General features: G+C 43.2%; 1 protein-coding gene across 1 annotated transcript; it reads left to right on the top strand.

Moving 5' to 3' along the window:
• Window positions 1-4,384: 4,384 nt before the first annotated feature.
• On the top strand, window positions 4,385-18,792 carry KLF15 (KLF transcription factor 15). The gene is made up of 3 exons (XM_069736267.1): window positions 4,385-4,479; window positions 9,533-10,626; window positions 14,985-18,792. The coding sequence occupies exons 2-3, from the start codon at window positions 9,608-9,610 to the stop codon at window positions 15,151-15,153; spliced, it is 1,188 nt and encodes a 395-aa protein (XP_069592368.1). The 5' UTR covers window positions 4,385-4,479; window positions 9,533-9,607; the 3' UTR covers window positions 15,154-18,792.
• Window positions 18,793-20,694: the final 1,902 nt, after the last annotated feature.

Genomic DNA, 20,694 nt, shown 5'->3' on the forward strand with positions numbered 1-20,694 from the left:
ACGACTCCTGCCTTGTGATGTCACACACGACTCCTGCCTTCTGCCTTGTGATGTCACACACGACTCCTGCCTTCTGATGTCACACACTACTCCTGCATTCTGCCTTCTGATGTCACACACTACTCCTGCTTTCTGCCTTGTGATGTCACACAAGACTCCTGCCTTCTGTCTTGTGCTGTCACACACGACTGCTGCCTTCTGTCTTGTGATGTCACACACGACTCCCGCCTTCTGATGTCACACACTACTCCTGCATTCTGCCTTCTGATGTCACACACCACTCCTGCCTTCTGTCTTGTGATGTCACACAAGACTCCTGCCTTCTGTCTTGTGATGTTACACACGACTCCTGCCTTCTGTCTTGTGATGTCACACATGACTCCTGCCTTCTGTCTTGTGATGTCACACACGACTCCTGCCTTCTGCCCTGTGATGTCACACACGACTCCTGCCTTCTGTCTTGTGATGTTACACAAGACTCCTGCCTTCTGTCTTGTGATGTCACACACGACTGCTGCCTTCTGTCTTGTGATGTCACACACGACTCCTGCCTTCTGTCTTGTGATGTCACACACGACTCCTGCCTTCTGATGTCCTGCCTTCTGCCCTGTGATGTCACACACGACTCCTGCCTTCTGCCCTGTGATGTCACACATGACTTCTGCCCTGTGATGTCACACATGACTCCTGTCTTCTGTCTTGTGATGTCACACATGACTCCTGTCTTCTGTCTTGTGATGCCACACATGACTCCTGCCTTCTGCCCTGTGATGTCACACGACTCCTGCCTTCTTCCCTGTGATGTCACACATGACTCCTGTCTTCTGCCCTGTGATGTCACACACGACTCCTGCCCTCTGTCTTGTGATGTCACACACGACTCCTGCCTTCTGTCTTGTGATGTCACACACGACTGCTGCCTTCTGTCTTGTGATGTCACACACGACTCCTGCCTTCTGTCTTGTGATGTCACACACGACTCCTGCCTTCTGTCTTCTGATGTCACACACTACTCCTGCATTCTGCCTTCTGATGTCACACACTACTCCTGCCTTCTGTCTTGTGATGTCACACAAGACTCCTGCCTTCTGTCTTGTGATGTCACACACGACTGCTGCCTTCTGTCTTGTGATGTCACACATGACTCCTGCCTTCTGTCTTGTGATGTCACACACGACTCCTGCCTTCTGATGTCACACACGACTCCTGCCTTCTGTCTTGTGATGTTACACAAGACTCCTGCCTTCTGTCTTGTGATGTCACACACGACTGCTGCCTTCTGTCTTGTGATGTCACACACGACTCCTGCCTTCTGCCCTGTGATGTCACACACGACTCCTGCCTTCTGCCCTGTGATGTCACACACGACTCCTGCCTTCTGCCCTGTGATGTCACACACGACTCCTGCCCTGTGATGTCACACATGACTCCTGTCTTCTGCCCTGTGATGTCACACACGACTCCTGCCTCTGTCTTGTGATGTCACACATGACTCCTGTCTTCTGTCTTGTGATGCCACACATGACTCCTGCCTTCTGCCCTGTGATGTCACACATGACTCCTGCCTTCTGCCCTGTGATGTCACACATGACTCCTGTCTTCTGCCCTGTGATGTCACACACGACTCCTGCCCTCTGTCTTGTGATGTCACACACGACTCCTGCCTTCTGTCTTGTGATGTCACACACGACTGCTGCCTTCTGTCTTGTGATGTCACACACGACTCCTGCCTTCTGTCTTGTGATGTCACACACTACTCCTGCCTTCTGTCTTCTGATGTCACACACTACTCCTGCATTCTGCCTTCTGATGTCACACACTACTCCTGCCTTCTGTCTTGTGATGTCACACAAGACTCCTGCCTTCTGTCTTGTGATGTCACACACGACTGCTGCCTTCTGTCTTGTGATGTCACACATGACTCCTGCCTTCTGTCTTGTGATGTCACACACGACTCCTGCCTTCTGATGTCACACACGACTCCTGCCTTCTGTCTTGTGATGTTACACAAGACTCCTGCCTTCTGTCTTGTGATGTCACACACGACTGCTGCCTTCTGTCTTGTGATGTCACACACGACTCCTGCCTTCTGCCCTGTGATGTCACACACGACTCCTGCCTTCTGCCCTGTGATGTCACACATGACTCCTGCCCTGTGATGTCACACATGACTCCTGTCTTCTGCCCTGTGATGTCACACACGACTCCTGCCTCTGTCTTGTGATGTCACACATGACTCCTGTCTTCTGTCTTGTGATGCCACACACGACTCCTGCCTTCTGATGTCACACACGACTCCTGCCTTCTGTCTTGTGATGTTACACAAGACTCCTGCCTTCTGTCTTGTGATGTCACACACGACTGCTGCCTTCTGTCTTGTGATGTCACACACGACTCCTGCCTTCTGCCCTGTGATGTCACACACGACTCCTGCCTTCTGCCCTGTGATGTCACACATGACTCCTGCCCTGTGATGTCACACATGACTCCTGTCTTCTGCCCTGTGATGTCACACACGACTCCTGCCTCTGTCTTGTGATGTCACACATGACTCCTGTCTTCTGTCTTGTGATGCCACACATGACTCCTGCCTTCTGCCCTGTGATGTCACACATGACTCCTGCCTTCTGCCCTGTGATGTCACACATGACTCCTGTCTTCTGCCCTGTGATGTCACACACGACTCCTGCCCTCTGTCTTGTGATGTCACACATGACTCCTGCCTTCTGTCTTGTGATGTCACACACGACGCTGCCTTCTGTCTTGTGATGTCACACACGACTCCTGCCTTCTGTCTTGTGATGTCACACACGACTCCTGCCTTCTGATGTCACACACTACTCCTGCATTCTGCCTTCTGATGTCACACACTACTCCTGCCTTCTGTCTTGTGATGTCACACAAGACTCCTGCCTTCTGTCTTGTGATGTCACACACGACTGCTGCCTTCTGTCTTGTGATGTCACACATGACTCCTGCCTTCTGTCTTGTGATGTCACACACGACTCCTGCCTTCTGATGTCACACATGACTCCTGCCTTCTGTCTTGTGATGTCACACACGACTCCTGCCTTCTGATGTCACACACGACTCCTGCCTTCTGTCTTGTGATGTTACACAAGACTCCTGCCTTCTGTCTTGTGATGTCACACACGACTGCTGCCTTCTGTCTTGTGATGTCACACATGACTCCTGCCTTCTGTCTTGTGATGTCACACACGACTCCTGCCTTCTGTCTTGTGATGTCACACATGACTCCTGCCTTCTGTCTTGTGATGTCACACATGACTTGTGCCCTGTGATGTCACACATGACTCCTGCCTTCTGTCTTGTGATGTCACACATACACAGTGTGATGTCCGTTTGCGCATTCATATCCAGTGATGTCTCTTCCACCTTAGACACAGAGCGCTGAATTCTGACTACTTGAACAGTAGTGGTCATGAGTATTTGGTCACTGATAAGTAAATGAATTGCTGGCTCCATAATTGCTGATATCCAAGTGCATTATGAAATTTGGAATTTGCACAATCCCGCCGGCTGCAGGGGTCATTTACTAAGTAACATCCAGTATGGCGGATTGTAATGTGTGCTCAGATTGTGCCATCGTTCTGTATACACGACTGTGGTAATAGTCACCCGTGGGCCTGCTAGTACCTGGCACTCTACCTATAAGCCTCCAGTAAAATATGAATTTCCTATTTATTGAGAATCGAGGCTTTTCTAGATTTCTAGGTTCCAATAGACAATACAGCCGTGGTGGAGCCACTGACCACAGCAGCTTCCTAATAGAAACCTATGAGATGTAGTGAGGTTTGATGCTTGTGTGCACAAATACATTGTAAGAAATCCTCAGTCGGACAATTCTCGCACAGCTGAGGATTTGTTCCAATGTATTAGTCTTGACGGAAACATTGCAGCAATAATGTAACCTGCTGATGGAGGAAGGGTTGGGACTTTAGATGTGTAAAGTAAGACAATTCTGTAACATCCCATGGTATTGTGGAAACCTTCATTGCATGATTGTGACAGATCTGTGCTGCTCCAGATGTAGCAGAGCTTGGTGTGTACAATGTAGGGGGCTGCAGTCCTATGGAAAGGCCAGTCAGCAGTGTTCGCAGAGTATGTGGCTGCAGACGATCCCTATCACATGCCTGCAGCATGGAGCAAGGAGACATTCCTGTACATTCACTTCTTGGATGGGAAAATGTTTTTTTTTTTTTGGTGGGGGGGATTAGAAACTCCCACTGATGACGAAAGCACAGACCCCCCACCCCCCGGACCTATGGGCCAATGGGCTGGGGAGATGTGGTCGAGCCCTCTCCAAGCCTTCCCTGCCCACGCACGATCATGTGAGTGTCACTACTCTCCGGGCTGCTGCGGGCACATTGTACCGGCGGCGCTGCTGCCACTGTCACTCCAAGGGCGCAGAGGAGAAACCCCCAAACTTTGCCATTAATTCCCCGGGATCTGCTGCAGGTAGGGAGAGGACCATGGGTGGTGATGGGAGCAATGTGCAAACTTTGGACAACTCCTCGCTTTAGCCCCAACATATGGCGACCTGCTGCTGCACGGATCAGCCCTGGGATTCAGGATTTGGTGCAGCTGCCAGCTGTTGTGGGAACTACAAGTAACAACATTCCCGACTTGGGAGCGAATATCAAATGTATATTTGCCAGAATTATCAGGGTATCATTTATGTAATTCATCATATTCCGCAGTGCTTTACATTTCATAGGATGTTTCCATGAAGAAAATCAAATATTGCATAGTAAGGGCTTGCAATCTATGGAGAAATAGGAATGGCAAGAGTTAATGTAGCAGAGCTGAGTTTGTAATGTGGTGACATCACATTGTGTTGTAGCTGATGTTACAGGAACACAACATGACTGAATATAAGGATTTTACAAATCCATGAAAGCCTGGTGTGCTGCTTTACCTGGGGGTCTATAGCTGTGGATGGGATGTGGGGGATAAATGATATTATTATTATTATTATTATCTGTGGGTGGCAGATGGGGCAGAACTGCATCCCTGTATATGAGACCTACACACATTAGAGCCTGAAGTGTTTTGCAGAATGTTATTGTTGATTGTATGAATGAGACAATGTTCCTGGAAATATTGATACATTGTATGTGATAACATTCCATCGTTGTTCTGTTCCACTCTCTTCGTTCTGGCTCTTGTCTGTAGGTCACACACAGGTTTGGGTGTCTCTGCTGTTTGGGGCACCTTCATGGGCACCAGCCTGGTGTGTAGGGAGGCATCTACCATGTGAGAGGAGCTGGCGGAGCTATTCCTGGGCTGTTGTGGAGAGGAGAATGTTGACAGTAGAAGCAGTGAGGGAGGGAAGATGGGTTACTAGCGGTCATGTTCAGCCCTGGGGGCCTGGGATAGGGGAGTGGAGAACACCACAAGGACTCAATAATGGACCGTACAATGCGCCATTCACAAACAGCGCCAAGGCTAAGCTGCATTAACTGGGAAGATTCTATCATTTTAAGCTTGTTAACCCTTGCTAAGCCCTAGTACTAAATGGGATAAGTCACCATTAGGGCACATTTATACAAGTGCCATTTTTTCAAAACTTAGGTTGCGCCAAATATTCTGCGCCATATTTTCAACTCAGTGATAAGACGTAATGAACAATACACACATGCTGGCATTTTAATATGGTGGTATGGTCATGTTCCTGTGCAACTTGCAGCTTGTGATATATATAAAAAAAAAGTTTAGTTTATATTAATGCACGTGACCTGATGTATCCGGCAGAGCTTGTGATCTAACCCCGCATTGCTGATAGCGAAAGGTTAAAAAGCAAACATTTATCTTTCCAATTGTTTACTATAAAGTATGGCATAGTCTTCTCAGGTGTCCTGCTGTACAGACATGGAGCTGCAGCAGCAGGGGGTGCAGAGAGATATTGAAGACATTTTTTCCCTTGTGAGCCGGATTCACCCATGGTGCACTTTGGTTATTGTGGCTGCTCCCCTCTAAGGGTTAAGCCGACCTAGTATTTACATGACAATCCCTACATTCCACAGAGACTTTATTTTCTTGAACTTGCTATTTGCCTCAAGGGCCATCAGAATAGAGCACCATAGTGAGAGCTGCAATGATTAACCCTTATGCTGCCTACATAGTAGTTGTCAATGAGTACAGCTATGGAAAACTATAGGAATGTGTTGACAGTGGAAGAAAATGGAATTATATTATATAGGGTTGTGTTGAAATAATCGTCCATTGACGCTAATAACTGATAAAGTGGACATGATGTCAATGAGGCTAACAGTTTCCCTGGCCGTAATGTTTATATTTGGTTCCATCATCAACACATTCCCTTTGTAGTTATAGGGCCGAATTACTACATTAGCCCTGGAAAATCTCTCAATCCTCTTTTTGGACACAGCATAGGATCGACCACGAAAGCACTTTGTGCTTCTTGTTTTCTCCAGAATTTTGCCAAAAAGAAACAAATTGTCTAATTACTTCCAGAGTTTCACTGGAAAAAAACAAACAAACCCATTTGGAATAATAGGTTTTTCCAGCTGTGGCTCCTGTTGTGCAGCTTTTTCTATGTGTCTAATCTGTGATCCGGCGCAGTGATATCACAGTATAAACACTCATAGTCACATACGGGATTTTGCTATTCTGTGGAATGAATCGAAATCCCACAATGCATTGACTTCTATAGGAAGTAGCTGTAAAAGTAACCGCAGCAGGGAATTACTTGGACTGGCAGTGACCTGATTATTCATTACAAGTGATACAATTGATTTATCATTTCAGGCTGTAGAAGATCAGTGGTGACAGAGCGGCCGTGACTTGCGATGGGAGGTATCTTCTCCTGTCCATCATATTACACCGTAGTACAGAATTGGCTGAGCTGCCATCACCTTTCCCCGTGCGCCCATTATCCGTAACCCTGATTAATATGTAACTCTTCAAAGTCACTGATAAGATATTAACAATCTTTCCAATCCAGTTAAACAAGGTTTTAAACACAGGAGCAAACACAAGAGGACGCAACACTTTCCCAGCTGATTATTTCTTGTTTGTGAAGTTTTAAGACTCAAAAATCCATCCAGCTAATGATATTACTGAAGAACACGCAAACCGCCATAACATGAGCAAAATTACTCACGGGTGAGCTCGAGATGAGTGAGTCCATTCCCAGATCAGATTCCCAGTGTATCTAAATAAATTCAATTGTGAGAACTGGTGAAACTCCAGTAAAACCATTCACCCTCCCCTAGTATTATAGGATAGTTGTCTGGGTAGAGAAATCCTTTCTTATGTGTCAGTCGTCTGGTGTCCTCTCCCAGGTCTTATAGAATCATAGGTTACAGTATGTGGATGTCACAGGATCTTGCCAATTTTTTCATGACCAGCAGACCATCTCATTTGTATAGTAGTACCCCGATGTTCCACTCATGACAGATGTCTGGGGAAAAAGGATCTGGTGTGTTGAACTTCACATCTGACCCTTTGGTTCTCCTACAAGAGATGACAGGCATCTAGAAGTGTCTGGCCACCATACATGTGAATGGGGAGCTTGTTAGGAAGAGCAATCAACTATAGAGAGTGTATTGCTAGCTTTAAAGGTCCAATCTTCCACAAACAAGGGTCCCAATTTCCACTGTTAGGCCGGTGTCACACTAAACATATGGAAAATTGGACGAAGTGTCCCTGCCGAGAGTCGCACAAGTGTTCTCCGTATGGTCATCCGTGTGTAATGCGTTTGCAATGCGATGATGTGATTTTCTCGCACCCATGTATCCATATGGCTTTACATTTCTCACTGCTTTTTACCATTGAATTTAAAGGCTCAATGGGCTGAAATGAGGAAAATGTGTGCGCATTTGTCGCAAGCTAGACGGATGGTGTGGTACCCTAGTTTTTCTCGCATCCATAGGCTTGCATTGGTGAGTCTCGGACGATATAAGCGTAAAATCACAAGATGTCGCAATTTTACATGTACATCGAATACACCTGAGAAAAAAATACGGTAATGTGAACTTCCCCATAGATTAACACTGGTCTGAGTGCTGTGCGACGTTTTCTCGCATAGCACTCGTCTGTATTCTACGGTCGTGTGACTCCGGCCTTACGCTGACCCTCTTTCCATAGAGATGAATGGGAGTACAAAGGGTACATTGGGTCTTTAGGACTATAGTAGAACATGGCCATCAAAGCCCGTGTATTATTGCACCTAGTAAATGGCAATTCAGAAATCATGTTCTACAGCTTACTGTTCGACCATAGCTGCTATGTTTCCATTAAAGCATTTTCTGTATATCATTACTTAGGTATAAACATCCATCAGGTTCAGCCTTGACCTCAAGTTGTTAGGTTTTCAAGCTTTTCAGTCTTTGGAAGCAGTTGTTGGTATAAGGTAGATGAACATGATGGATGGTGACATGTAGTTCCACCAGGAACAGTTGACCTTCACCACTGGAAGAAGAGGGGTTAAGACATCACATAATCCCCCATTGAGTGTAGCACAGAGCAACAGTATAGCATGTGGAAAGGAGCTCTGTGTGGCAGTGAACATGACTAGGGTTTTCATACATGCTCAGTCACAGCCCTCATATGATGGGGGGATGACTGTTACCCTTGTAATAGACTTGCGTCTTTTTAGAAAGGAGCTTTTATCCTGCTCCCCTCTGGAGCCAGCAATCTTGCTCCATGTGCGGAACTGATAGCCAGATCCAGCAATCTTTGAATGTTCCTGCATTAAAACATCTCATTAACAACACATTCCACCTTCAGTTTACCATTTCGTTGCCAACCGGGGTATGTACACTTAAAGTGCTTTTGGCCGATGCTCCGAGTAGAGGTTCTAGAAGCCAAGGGAAGAAATGTACAAGACTTAGGTAGGGCTACAAATGAAGCTCTGTGGTTGATCTTTTCAAAATGTTCCATTCTTCTTGATTTATGGATTGCCTTAGTATTATGGAGCCTACATCTTCTGTACCGTTCTATGAGCATTAAGTCATCTTTGAAAGCTCACAATCTGGTTTTCCTATTGCAGACACATCTGTGTCCCTAGGAAGTCAATAAACTAAGTTGCAAGTTTTTTGGAATTTGGGAGGAATGTAGAAAGGGATGTAAATAAAAACTGTGCAAAACTCCATAGAGCTAGTCATGTGCAAAAGAAAACTGGTGGATGTTGTTGGTATGTTATATAAAGTAATTGGATAGAGAGAGATGGAACTTAGTTTGGGTGTCAAAAGTTTTCCAGTTGTGTAGTCTCTGCAAATTACCTTTTCTTCATTCAACAAGAAGAAAGCGGGCTTTCTAGGGTTACCCATTGGCCTATGAGTCAATGGAGAACCCCAACTAGCCTTTGCAACATGACAAAAGATATGTAGCCAGACCAAAATCTTCTCCAAAAGCCACCCACCTGGAGACAACTGTTTTAGGGGGCTTACCCTTTGTTAATGCAATCAGGGTTCTGGTTTGTGGTCTAGTGGGGTTCTGTTTAGTCTCATACATTTCATATATTTTATGTCTTCTTCTCTTACAGGACCCATTCCGTGTGGGATATTTTCTTATTTTTTTGGCTTATGGTGCTGGGATCTTCTCAGAAGCTCATCCAGGAATGGTGGATCATTTGCTTCTTACAGATGAATGCTTTTCTAATGCACAGTCAAGCCTTGAATACACAACGGAGATGCTGATGGGAGGAAGGAGCTATCAGATGTTGCCATCTCCCACTTCGGAGGATGACAGTGACTCCTCCAGTTTCCGTTCCTGTTCCAGTCCTGATTCTCAGGTGCTAAGCTCCAGCTATGGAAGCACGTGCAGTGCGGAAAGTCAGGACAGCATTCTAGACTATCTTTTGTCCCAGACGTCTTTGAGTAATGCTTCTTTATCTTGGTGGGACAAAAGAAAACACCCTACAATGGTCAAGGAGGAGTTCTTCAAAGTTCCCGATTTCGGGTTGGACATAGAGGAGACGTCACTTTTTCATCCCACCTTGGATGAAATCGAAGAGTTTCTTGAAGAAAACATGAAAACTGATTTGAAAGTCGAAACCCAACAGGAACTGAGGAATTGTGGTCATGAACAACTAAAGCAGGCCTCTATGGTGGCCAACCTCGTCAAGCAGGATACAAAAGAGCAGTCGAATAGCACATTACAAGGGGAACCTGGTAGCAAAAGTCCTGGTGCCCTTGCTGTTGAAGGTGGAATCCCTGTTATACTACAGATCCAACCCATAGAGATCAAACAAGAGTCCAACGCCAACCAAGCCTCGGCGTCACAGTTCCCCGACAACATTAAAGTAGCACAACTTCTAGTTAATATTCAAGGTCAGACCTTTGCTCTGGTCCCACAACTGGTGCAGTCATCAAACATGTCTTCCAAATTTGTCCGCATTGCACCAGTGCCCATTGCTGCTAAACCTATGGGCTCAAATATGGGCGTTCAGGGACAATCTGGTATTATGATTGGCCAGAAGTTCCAAAAAAATGCTGCAACAGAACTCATAAAAATGCACAAATGTACTTTTCCGGGATGTACCAAAATGTACACCAAGAGTAGTCATCTTAAGGCTCACCTGCGTAGACACACGGGGGAGAAGCCGTTTGCTTGCACGTGGCCCGGATGTGGATGGAGGTCAGTTCCCATTATTCATTTTGTTAGAAATATCAGTTTTGTCCCTAGCACATTGAGTTATAGTGTAATACCGTAATGTAATGCCAGAATATGGCCATAGGTGTTAAGCAGATTCTTATGTAAAGGTGGCCATGTTGGCTGACACCCAGCTCAGTCACAAGTGAATGGAATTACAGGTAGTGTTGGCTCTTGCAGCATAGCCCTGGGTGTGTTATTCACGAATCACCTTTACTACGTCTTATGTTTGTAACCTACAGTAACCTTATTTGTTGGAGTGATAACATAAGAAGACGAGCCCTTGTGATGTAGGTTTCTCTGGGACCTGTTCCAACATGTGATGTGTCCTGTGTTAACACGTGAGCTGCAGAGACTCGGTCCACCCATAGTAAATGTTACCTATAGGCCATTTTATAGACCGAGAGGGGCAGCTGCAGATGTGCACTGCGGTATTCAGTCCTAGCAGAACCGATCTTCAGGCTTCCCAAAAATAGGAACCGTGTGACATGTAACATGAGCGCAGGACTGTGTGGACTCTACTGACGACATGACAGCAAAGGAAACATACACAGCTATTTCTACTGTAAAGACCTTGTGACTGCGGTGTTGGTTCAAAATGTCAGTTTAGAGAACAAGGTCATATTTGCTCAAATGGTCAGATCTAAGAATTATACATCCATACGGAGCAGTATTATAGTAGTTATATTCTTGTATGTAGGGGGCAGTATTATAGTAGTTATATTCTTGTACATAGGAGCAGTATTATAGTAGTTATATTCTTGTACATAGGGGCAGTATTATAGTAGTTATATTCTTGTACATAGGAGCAGTATTATAGTAGTTATATTCTTGTACATAGGGGCAGTATTATAGTAGTTATATTCTTGTACATAGGGGGCAGTATTATAGTAGTTATATTCTTGTACATAGGAGCAGTATTATAATAGTTATATTCTTGTACATAGGAGCAGTATTATAGTAGTTATATTCTTGTACATAGGAGCAGTATTATAGTAGTTATATTCTTGTACATAGGGGGCAGTATTATAGTAGTTATATTCTTGTACATAGGAGCAGTATTATAGTAGTTATATTCTTGTACATAGGAGCAGTATTATAGTAGTTATATTCTTGTACATAGGGGCAGTATTATAGTAGTTATATTCTTGTACATAGGAGCAGTATTATAGTAGTTATATTCTTGTTCATAGGGAGCAGTATTATAGTAGTTATATTCTTGTACATAGGAGCAGTATTATAGTAGTTATATTCTTGTACATAGGGGACAGTATTATAGTAGTTATATTCTTGTACATAGGAGCAGTATTATAGTAGTTATATTCTTGTACATAGGGGCAGTATTATAGTAGTTATATTCTTGTACATAGGAGCAGTATTATAGTAGTTATATTCTTGTTCATAGGGAGCAGTATTATAGTAGTTATATTCTTGTACATTGGAACAGTCTTATAGTAGCTATATCCTTGTACACGGGCAGTATTATAGTAGTTATATTCTTGTACATGGGAGCAGTATTATAGTAGTTATATTCTTGTACATGGGAGCAGTATTATAGTAGTTATATTCTTGTATATGGGGCAGTATTATAGTAGTTATATTCTTGTACATGGGAGCAGTATTATAGTAGTTATATTCTTGTATATGGGGCAGTATTATAGTAGTTATATTCTTGTATATGGGAGCAGTATTATAGTAGTTATATTCTTGTACATAGGGGCAGTATTATAGTAGTTATATTCTTGTACATAGGGGCAGTATTATAGTAGTTATATTCTTGTACATAGGGGCAGTATTATAGTAGTTATATTCTTGTACATAGGAGCAGTCTTATAGTAGCTATATCCTTGTACACAGGGGCAGTATTTTAGAAAGAGGAAAGAAATATAACAGTTGTATGCTGGTACTTGGGGCCCAGTAATGTATTATATCCTTATTAAATGCCTTCAAAATGCCTTTTGGCTGCAGTTGCTCTTGGAAATCACACTTTATCGCTGTTATTTTGCTACTAATGGTGGTAAGATGAGATGGGTGTTTTCTCTCTGTCAGCAGTGGAACAAGAATCAATTAGGGAACCCATGAATATTGCATGTTCCCTTTCGGCGGTTCATGTCAGACGGTGCAGGTTTGTGGTTTATTATTTGGCAGATGTTTGATATCATGGTCTTACCTAGCTTTTGTACTGTGTGTTATAGGCGGTATTGCATTACAAGTTATTGCTAATGATTTATGTTACTCCAGTAATTGCCATTTACATGCAGGCTAATGAGATGCAATGAGGAAGAGACCCCTGACCATAGCAGCTTGCATTCTGTTGGTTGTGCGTTAATACTTGCAAGCCTATGGAAATATGCAGAGCGATCTTTTTCTGGAGGGCCATGTGGTGTGAGCTTTTACGGCGCGACAGTGTACACGAGTATACACCATATATATATAAAAAGCCTCTTAATATGGAAGCTTGGTCCTGTGGCGCTAGTGGTACAATTTCTGCAATTCTTCACATAGTTGAATATAGTTATATGCTTGGTTGGCTTGAAGTGAATGAGTTCCAGGAATAAGTCAGTCATCTGTTCTTACGCCAAGATTTAAAGAGATGGCAGCACCCAGACTGTCCTGGAGATTATTGCCTTTATTGATTGTTCTGTTGAAAGTTCTATACCAATGGTCTCTCCGGTTGTTGCAAAACTACAACTGCCAGCATGTCTTGACAGCCTGGGTGTTGTAGTTTTGCAATAACTAGAAAGTCACAGGGTGGAGATCACTGATCACTTACTTGTAAAGATCTACCTTTGTAGTGGATTCAGGATAGGAGAGGGGAGGCGTGAGCAGGGCTTGTGTATTTGTAGGAGGCCTGGGTGACTCTGAGACTAAGGGTATGTGCACACGTAGATGGAACCTCTGCGGATTTTTCCGCACCTGTTTTGAGAACTCCGCAGGTAAAAAGCACTGCAGATTTTATGCGGTGTTTGTGCGGATTTCACCTGCGGTTTTACACCTGCGGATTCCTATTATAGAGCAGGTGTAAACCGCTGCGGAATCTGCACAAAGAATTGACATGCTGCGGAATAAACAACGCCGTGTTTCCGCATGTTTTTTTCCACAGCATGTGCACTGCGGAATTTGTTTTCCATAGGTTTACATGGTACTGTAAACTCAGGGAAAACAGCTGCGAATCCGCAGCGTCAAAATCCGCAACGTGTGCACATACTCTTAGGGCTCATACTCTCTTGCGAGTAACTCGGATGAGTCTCGCACGGCAATACCCGGCACTCAGGAGTGGAGCGTGCGGCTACATGTATTGCTATGCAGCTGTACGCTCCGATCTGAGTGCCGGGTATTGCCGTGCGAGACTCATCCAAGTTACTCGCAAGTGAGTATGAGCCCTAAATGATGGCTCCATAACTGTATCCGAGAGGTAGAATATGTCAGGCGCAGTCAAGGAAACAAACCCCATAGTGATAGAATATGAGGATGTCTTTTCCCATTTGCACAATGCTTTGTGACCCGCCGTCATTTTTTTAAGCAGAAATTAATCTGTGGTTTAGGACATAAGTGGAGATTAGCAAATCCGCAGCTTCACTTCCTGCAAAATGATATCGTGAAAAATGTCACAATCATGAGGTCGAGGAGAGCATAGTGAACTGAGTCTGACCGCTCGCCTATCTGCTGAGGTCAGGAGCTGGTCAGCGATGGAGGGAGGACATCAGAAGTAAATTACCAAATATTCTACAAATACAGTGTAACGGAGCTCTGCTCTGTAGGGTAACAGCCATTTTGTGTATTGTACTTTCCCCAACACGGGAAAAAATACAAAGTAAGAAATTCTCCAGCCGTAATCCGGATAAATATCTGCATCAGTTTTATTCCAACAAAGTAAAAAAATGACGTTCCCAAGTAGATCCGAAAATATATTGTTTTTCCTACGCGTTTCAGACTGAACCTATGTCCTTGTCCGTGGATTAGGACTGAGTTTCTTCTGAGTAATCTTCTTTATAATGTGATTACTATAAATGCAGGTGGTCACAAGGGGAGGCTTTGGCAATATAATCTAGGGGGCCTCTAATCTGCTTGCAGATGTTTTTGGTGTCAGATATGAGCAGCGTTTTCCATATTGCAGCATTGCGTTCTAGTTGTTCTCATTTTGTTCTTCATCAGATTACTGGACAGTACTTGGTGTGGATGATAAAATATAGAATAAGACCCTGAACCAGCAAGGCCTGAAGAAAAATCAGCAGCCTGAATGTGTATTTTACGTGTTGGACCTTTAATGTGGAGCTGCCCTTTAACTCTCAGTATGATGCGTGAATTACATAGAATAACGTGTATTTCTTTATTTTATGCAGGTTTTCCCGGTCTGACGAGTTATCCCGACACCGCCGATCACATTCCGGTGTGAAGCCATACCAGTGCGTGGTCTGCGAAAAGAAATTTGCTCGCAGTGACCATCTGTCCAAGCACATTAAGGTGCACAGATTTCCCCGAAGCAGCCGTTCTACACGTTTATCAAACTGATCCCCTCCAGCAGGATCCGCGTGAAATCCAAGCACTTTGTCCACTTCCCTGACATAACTTATTGGCGTGGACCGAACATCGGATATTGGACTGGACAGTGGTTGTCTACTCTTATTTAATATGGGCGTGAATGAAGCATCTAAGGACCTTGATGCATGCCCTGACAATGAAGGGTTAACGGGGCACTTTATGTTATAATCCACTTGATTCCATTATCATCAATGGTCGCTTAATATTCCAAATTGACAGAATCCTTTAATAAGGGCATAAGGGGCAAACTGGGATATGCCACGGACAGGACTCTATTGCGCCATTTCAGTGTCCTCTGTGTTTCTCAGGAACCTTTGGTAGTGTCACGTAAAGTCCACCATCTGACGTGGAACTACAAGTCCCAGGAAGTCAAAGCACTATGAAAGAGTGGAAAAGCGTACCCAAGAGCACTTTCATGCCTACAAGACTGTGCCGCATTTAGAAGGCTGAGATACACATAATAGACTTGGATACACCAGTCCAGTAGAAAGTATCACACATGATTGACTTAGCTAAACTTCATCTGCATACAGTATCCAACATGGTAGAACTGGGATACGCCAGTTCAGCAGAAACTATGGCTCATGATTGGCTTAGATACACAGCTCAGATGACTGTATGACACGTGATAGGCTTAGATACAGCTAGCAAAGTATCATACATGATACGATTAGATACACGACACTGTAGACAGTTTCACACATGACAGGCTTAAATACAACACACATGATACTATCTTCCGAGCTGTGTATTTAATCGTATCACACATGATGGGCAGGATAGAACATCTCAGCAGACTGTATCATTTATGATGGTCTTAGATACGCCAGGTCAGCAGATGGCACTATGCAAGTGGCTTAGATACTCTGTGTTAGACTTGGACACATTGACCCAGTTGACAGCATCACACATATTTGCAGACAGTATCACACATTATGGGCTTAGATACACAGCTCTGCAGACAGTATTACACAGGGCAGACTCGGATACAACGGTTCAGCAGACAGTGTCACACATGACAGGCTTAGATACAGCGGCTCAGTCACACACTGTCCCTGGAAATGATTGTATAATGTTTGTTTCTCTGTATTGTCTTCCATTTCTTGTTCTAAGGAAGCAAAGAACGTACTCGATTCCTGGTTTTCCTGGTTTTCTGGGCAGGGTTCATTATTCTGTCCCTTTGTGTCATTTTGTGTCAAAACATTAATAACTGAACAACCTCAGACCACAGAGCGTCCTTCAATCCCAAACCGTATCAGTATTTCTCAGTCCGGTCCTGGTGTTCTTGGCGTCTTTTATGTAAATCTCTTCACTTTCTAGATCATGATCTGCTGTGCTATCCGATACTGTGAGACACCTCATTACCCTCTCCGCAGAACGCCTCCCCCCCCCCAAAAAAAATCGCATCTTCGGCGATCCGCAATGTTGTCATTTACATCGATGGCGGCTAATGAGCCTTCCTGCAAGCTTTACTCGGTGTTAAAACGTTCAGTGCATTTATTTTTCTAAAAAAAAAATAAAAAAAAAATTGTAAAAATACTGTAGAAAAAATGTGAAAAATAGAAATTAATTTAATTTTATAACAAATATTATTATAGTAAAAGTCCTATAATCTTCCAGAAATATGTATGAATGTAAATGTGCTAAGTTGTCTAGTACGCATCAGTCCATTGAGAGGCATGCTGTAAAAATATGGAGCTAGGGGGCGCTCATGAGCCTCCTATCTGATGCACATATATTTCAACATTTTTTTAATTTTTGTAGTTTCCATAGTGAGAATGTGCATTGTTGTCATATCGATATGACATCATATTATCTAAAGTTTTGAATACGCTGCTCTCTGGTGCCCGGTATATACCCACCACCCCCAGTGCCTCCAGCCGATCACGTGACTCTGCCACGGGATCATCTATAGAGAAATATATATTTTATTACTGCTGCTGTTTGAGCTTTATTTTATTAAGCTTTAAATCTCTATCTTTTAATATATTTCAGTGATTTTTTTTTTACGATGATGCACTTAAATTCCACCTTAATTCATTTTTTTTTTAAATTCCCATTTTTTTTTTCTGCTGCCGGACTGGGGCAGATAAGGGATGTTTAGTGGTAGGTCCCTCTAGTGTTAAAAATGTTAATACATGTTGCATTCCTTAAAAAAAAATATAGAAAAATGTATAAATGAAATTAATTTATAGAATAAGGAGGGTCTGAGGGCCAAAAAATTGTTAAAGTCTAGAGCCACTAGCCCATTATTTTGTAACTCTCTTGTGCCATAGGTTTGTGCTCTGAGATAATAAGCCTGTGCTCTGAGAAAATAAGCCTGTGCTGTGAGATAATAAGCCTGTGCTCTGAGAAAATAAGCATATGCTCTGAGATAATAAGCCTGTGCTCTGAGATAATAAGCATATGCTCTGAGATAATAAGCCTGTGCTCTGAGATAATAAGCCTGTGCTCTGAGAAAAGCCCTGAAACACTGATATACTATAGCTGTGCTTTGCGGTACTCTTGTCAGGCCCCGGGGTATTAGGCCACACTACAGTAAGCCAGGGATCTGAGATAATAAGCCTGTGTCTTGAGGAGATATATCAGACACAGAGATATTAGAGCTGTACTCTTGGACACTTTGTCAGGCTTTGAACCAATACACCAGCACTCTGAAATAATCAAGTCAGAGTTATAAGATAATACATAAGTGCCCCTGAGACAATAAACTTGTGCCCTGAGGAAATGTATCAGACACTGAGATATTAGAGCGATGTTCTGGGATACTTTGTCGGTGTCTCCAATGATGCACAAGGATAATAATGAGTGCTCTGAGATAATAAGCTTGTGTCTTGAGGAAATATATTAGACACTGGGATAATATAGCTGTGTAATGGGTTCTTTGTCAGGCGCTAAGATAATAAGCTAGTGCCTTGACATAATAAGTCACTTCTTTCAGATAATTGAGATAAATGACGAGATAATAAGGCAGAGCACAGAAAGAATTTCTCAGATTTCACCTAATTTTTCATTTTAATTCTTCCAGAACTAACTTACGTTTTAATTTGGAAATTCTATTGTATTCACAAATAGTTGAACTTAAAGGCGTTGTCCAACTTTAGTAAAACAGGGCCGTATTCTAAAAACAGTGCTGCACCCGTCCATGGGTTGTTGTCAATTTCAATGAAGTCCATTGAGCTTAGCTGCAATACCACATACAAACTGTGGTCAGAGTGGCGCTGTTTTGGCCCCTATAAGTAGGGCTGCCGCGTATTTTACAAAGGTTACACACAATTGCAGAAGATGATTGGTACATTTTAAGCTGCCCCTCTTTCCTGTTCTCGGCTTTGCAGTTGACAATGTTGTTCCCATGGACGATAATTGGATCCAAATGTAGAGCTGCCAACCGACCAACCTCTGACCAGGCGGTTTACATCCTCCTCTGAATGTATGTAAATAACGTGTACATAGAAATCTCCGGTGGAATATGCCTTGTAATAAGATATCAAATCAATGTAAATTAAATCCAAATGCAAATATCTCTATGATACCATGTATATAATATACTGTATTTTCTCCAATGTTCTATATAAATATATTTACTTTGACAATAAATGTTCAAAAATATGTTTTGCCTGATTGTGGTGTTATTGGAGACATAGTCTGAAAATGAATGGAGACTGCAGGATAAGAGCATTTATCACCGCCTATCCTTTACCTATTGATTGTTATCTGTATGATCACTGGGGGCATGACTGCGGAGACCCCCGCTAAGCCCAAGAACTGGGGTCTATATATATCATAGAAAAGCACACGATGAAGCAGTTATGTGAGGCATTTTCCTTGTGATAGCATCTGAACCTACACAATAAGTAGCCCCAAATGCCATCTACTCTTGTTTATAAAGGATATACAGATGTCTAATTCCTCTGCATGTATATATATGTACATTTAAGTGATACAATTCTGCCTGCAGCTACCACGAGAGGAGACTCATGAGCTCACTAAATACTTTTTTTTTACATTTTTTTTTAAATTGAGCTCAATGTATAATCTGTCCTCAGTAAGCTCCCCCTAGTGGTGGCTGAAGGAAGAAATATTTTTATAATTTAACTATGTTTACAGGAGATATTAAGCATTATATTATTAAAAAAATGTCTGATATTGGACCTTACTACACCACTCTCTTTGTCTACGTCTACAGATGTGAGTGTACATCATGAGGACCCTAAATTAGGTCCCATTTTTAAGAAAATGCAGAAAAGGCATCCTCCGTTTCTAGGGGTCTATGAGGCAGCCAGGTTGTCTAGATGACACTTTCCACGTAATTTGCTTTTAATACATTAAAAACCACAATAGCCGTCATATTTTATGTTAGTCTTAAAGGTTTCTAAGGGTGCGTGTCCACTGTCCGGATTTACGGCGGAAGTGGAAAACCCGCTCCGCTCAAAGCGTCGCCCCCTTCTGAACGCGCGGTGATTCCGGATGTGTTCACTGCACACATCCGGAATCTCCGCACCCCAAACATAGGCCTCTGTGATTTACCTTGCGGCGACGGAGCGTTGCCGCAAGGTAAACAGACATGCTGCGGTCCAAAAAGACGCGCCGCAAGTCCGTAAACGCAGTGCCACCAGGTGCGTGTTCACACGCATAGTGGAGACGGGATTTCATAAAATCCCCTCCACTATGCTGGAACATCTGGACGCTGCGGGTTGGACTCTGCGGTTGTATGCAGCGTTCAATGCGCAGCTAATCCGGATGTAATCCGGCCCGTGGACCCATACCCTAAGAATAACAAATTGTTCCTGCCATGCATGCCTAGAACTGATCCAAACCGCAGCCTGTGTCTTGTGACTGGTGTCCATTAGTGATCAGGCACATACGTATGACCTGGGTCATCTCCTGGGGCCTCTGTCCTGGAGGCTAAGCTTCCAGTACACATGTTATTCTGTTTTCCTCTTAGATTTTCAGTCTAGTCATGGTTTGTCCAAACAAACAGGTGAATCTGCCCAGGAGTACACTGGCGTCAAAGTTCTGGGGTTAATGATTAGTGCCACCTCTAGCTGTTTATCCAGCTCTCCTTATCCAATCAGAGGCAGAAAACCAGCTGTTTGTGAATTCCATTCACTTTTTTCCCCCTTTTTATGGCCTGTTTTTTCCAAGTTCCTGTTATAGTGTTATTATTATTGCACTGATAAGCAAACAAGAACAATGTATTCATAATATATCCAATGTATCCACAATGTTCACGTCTGTCCTTGTGTAGGCTCATCCAAACAAGAGACACATTTATTAATTTAGAAGCCATTTATATAGAGTGGTCTGAAAAAAAATATTCATACTCCATAACCTATTTCCAAATTTTTTCGTGTTACAGCCACATATTAAATAAATAATACATGTATTTTATTGGGATTTTATGCGATATATCAACACAAAGTAACAAGTGTTTGTGAATTGTAAGGAATTGATTCAAGGTTTTCTAAATATTGTAAAAATATAAATCTGAAAATGGTACGGTACTTTTGC

The sequence above is a fragment of the Ranitomeya imitator genome, chromosome 8 (genome assembly GCF_032444005.1).
Source record: "Ranitomeya imitator isolate aRanImi1 chromosome 8, aRanImi1.pri, whole genome shotgun sequence".
NCBI lineage: Eukaryota > Metazoa > Chordata > Amphibia > Anura > Dendrobatidae > Ranitomeya > Ranitomeya imitator.

Bases quoted from the DNA above. Each gene is read 5' to 3' on its own strand.
- KLF15 (XM_069736267.1), top strand. From the start codon at position 9,608: ATGGTGGATCATTTGCTTCTTACAGATGAATGCTTTTCTAATGCACAG. The intron at 10,627-14,984 runs GTCAGTTCCCAT...TATTTTATGCAG, and splicing joins TGGCCCGGATGTGGATGGAG to GTTTTCCCGGTCTGACGAGT.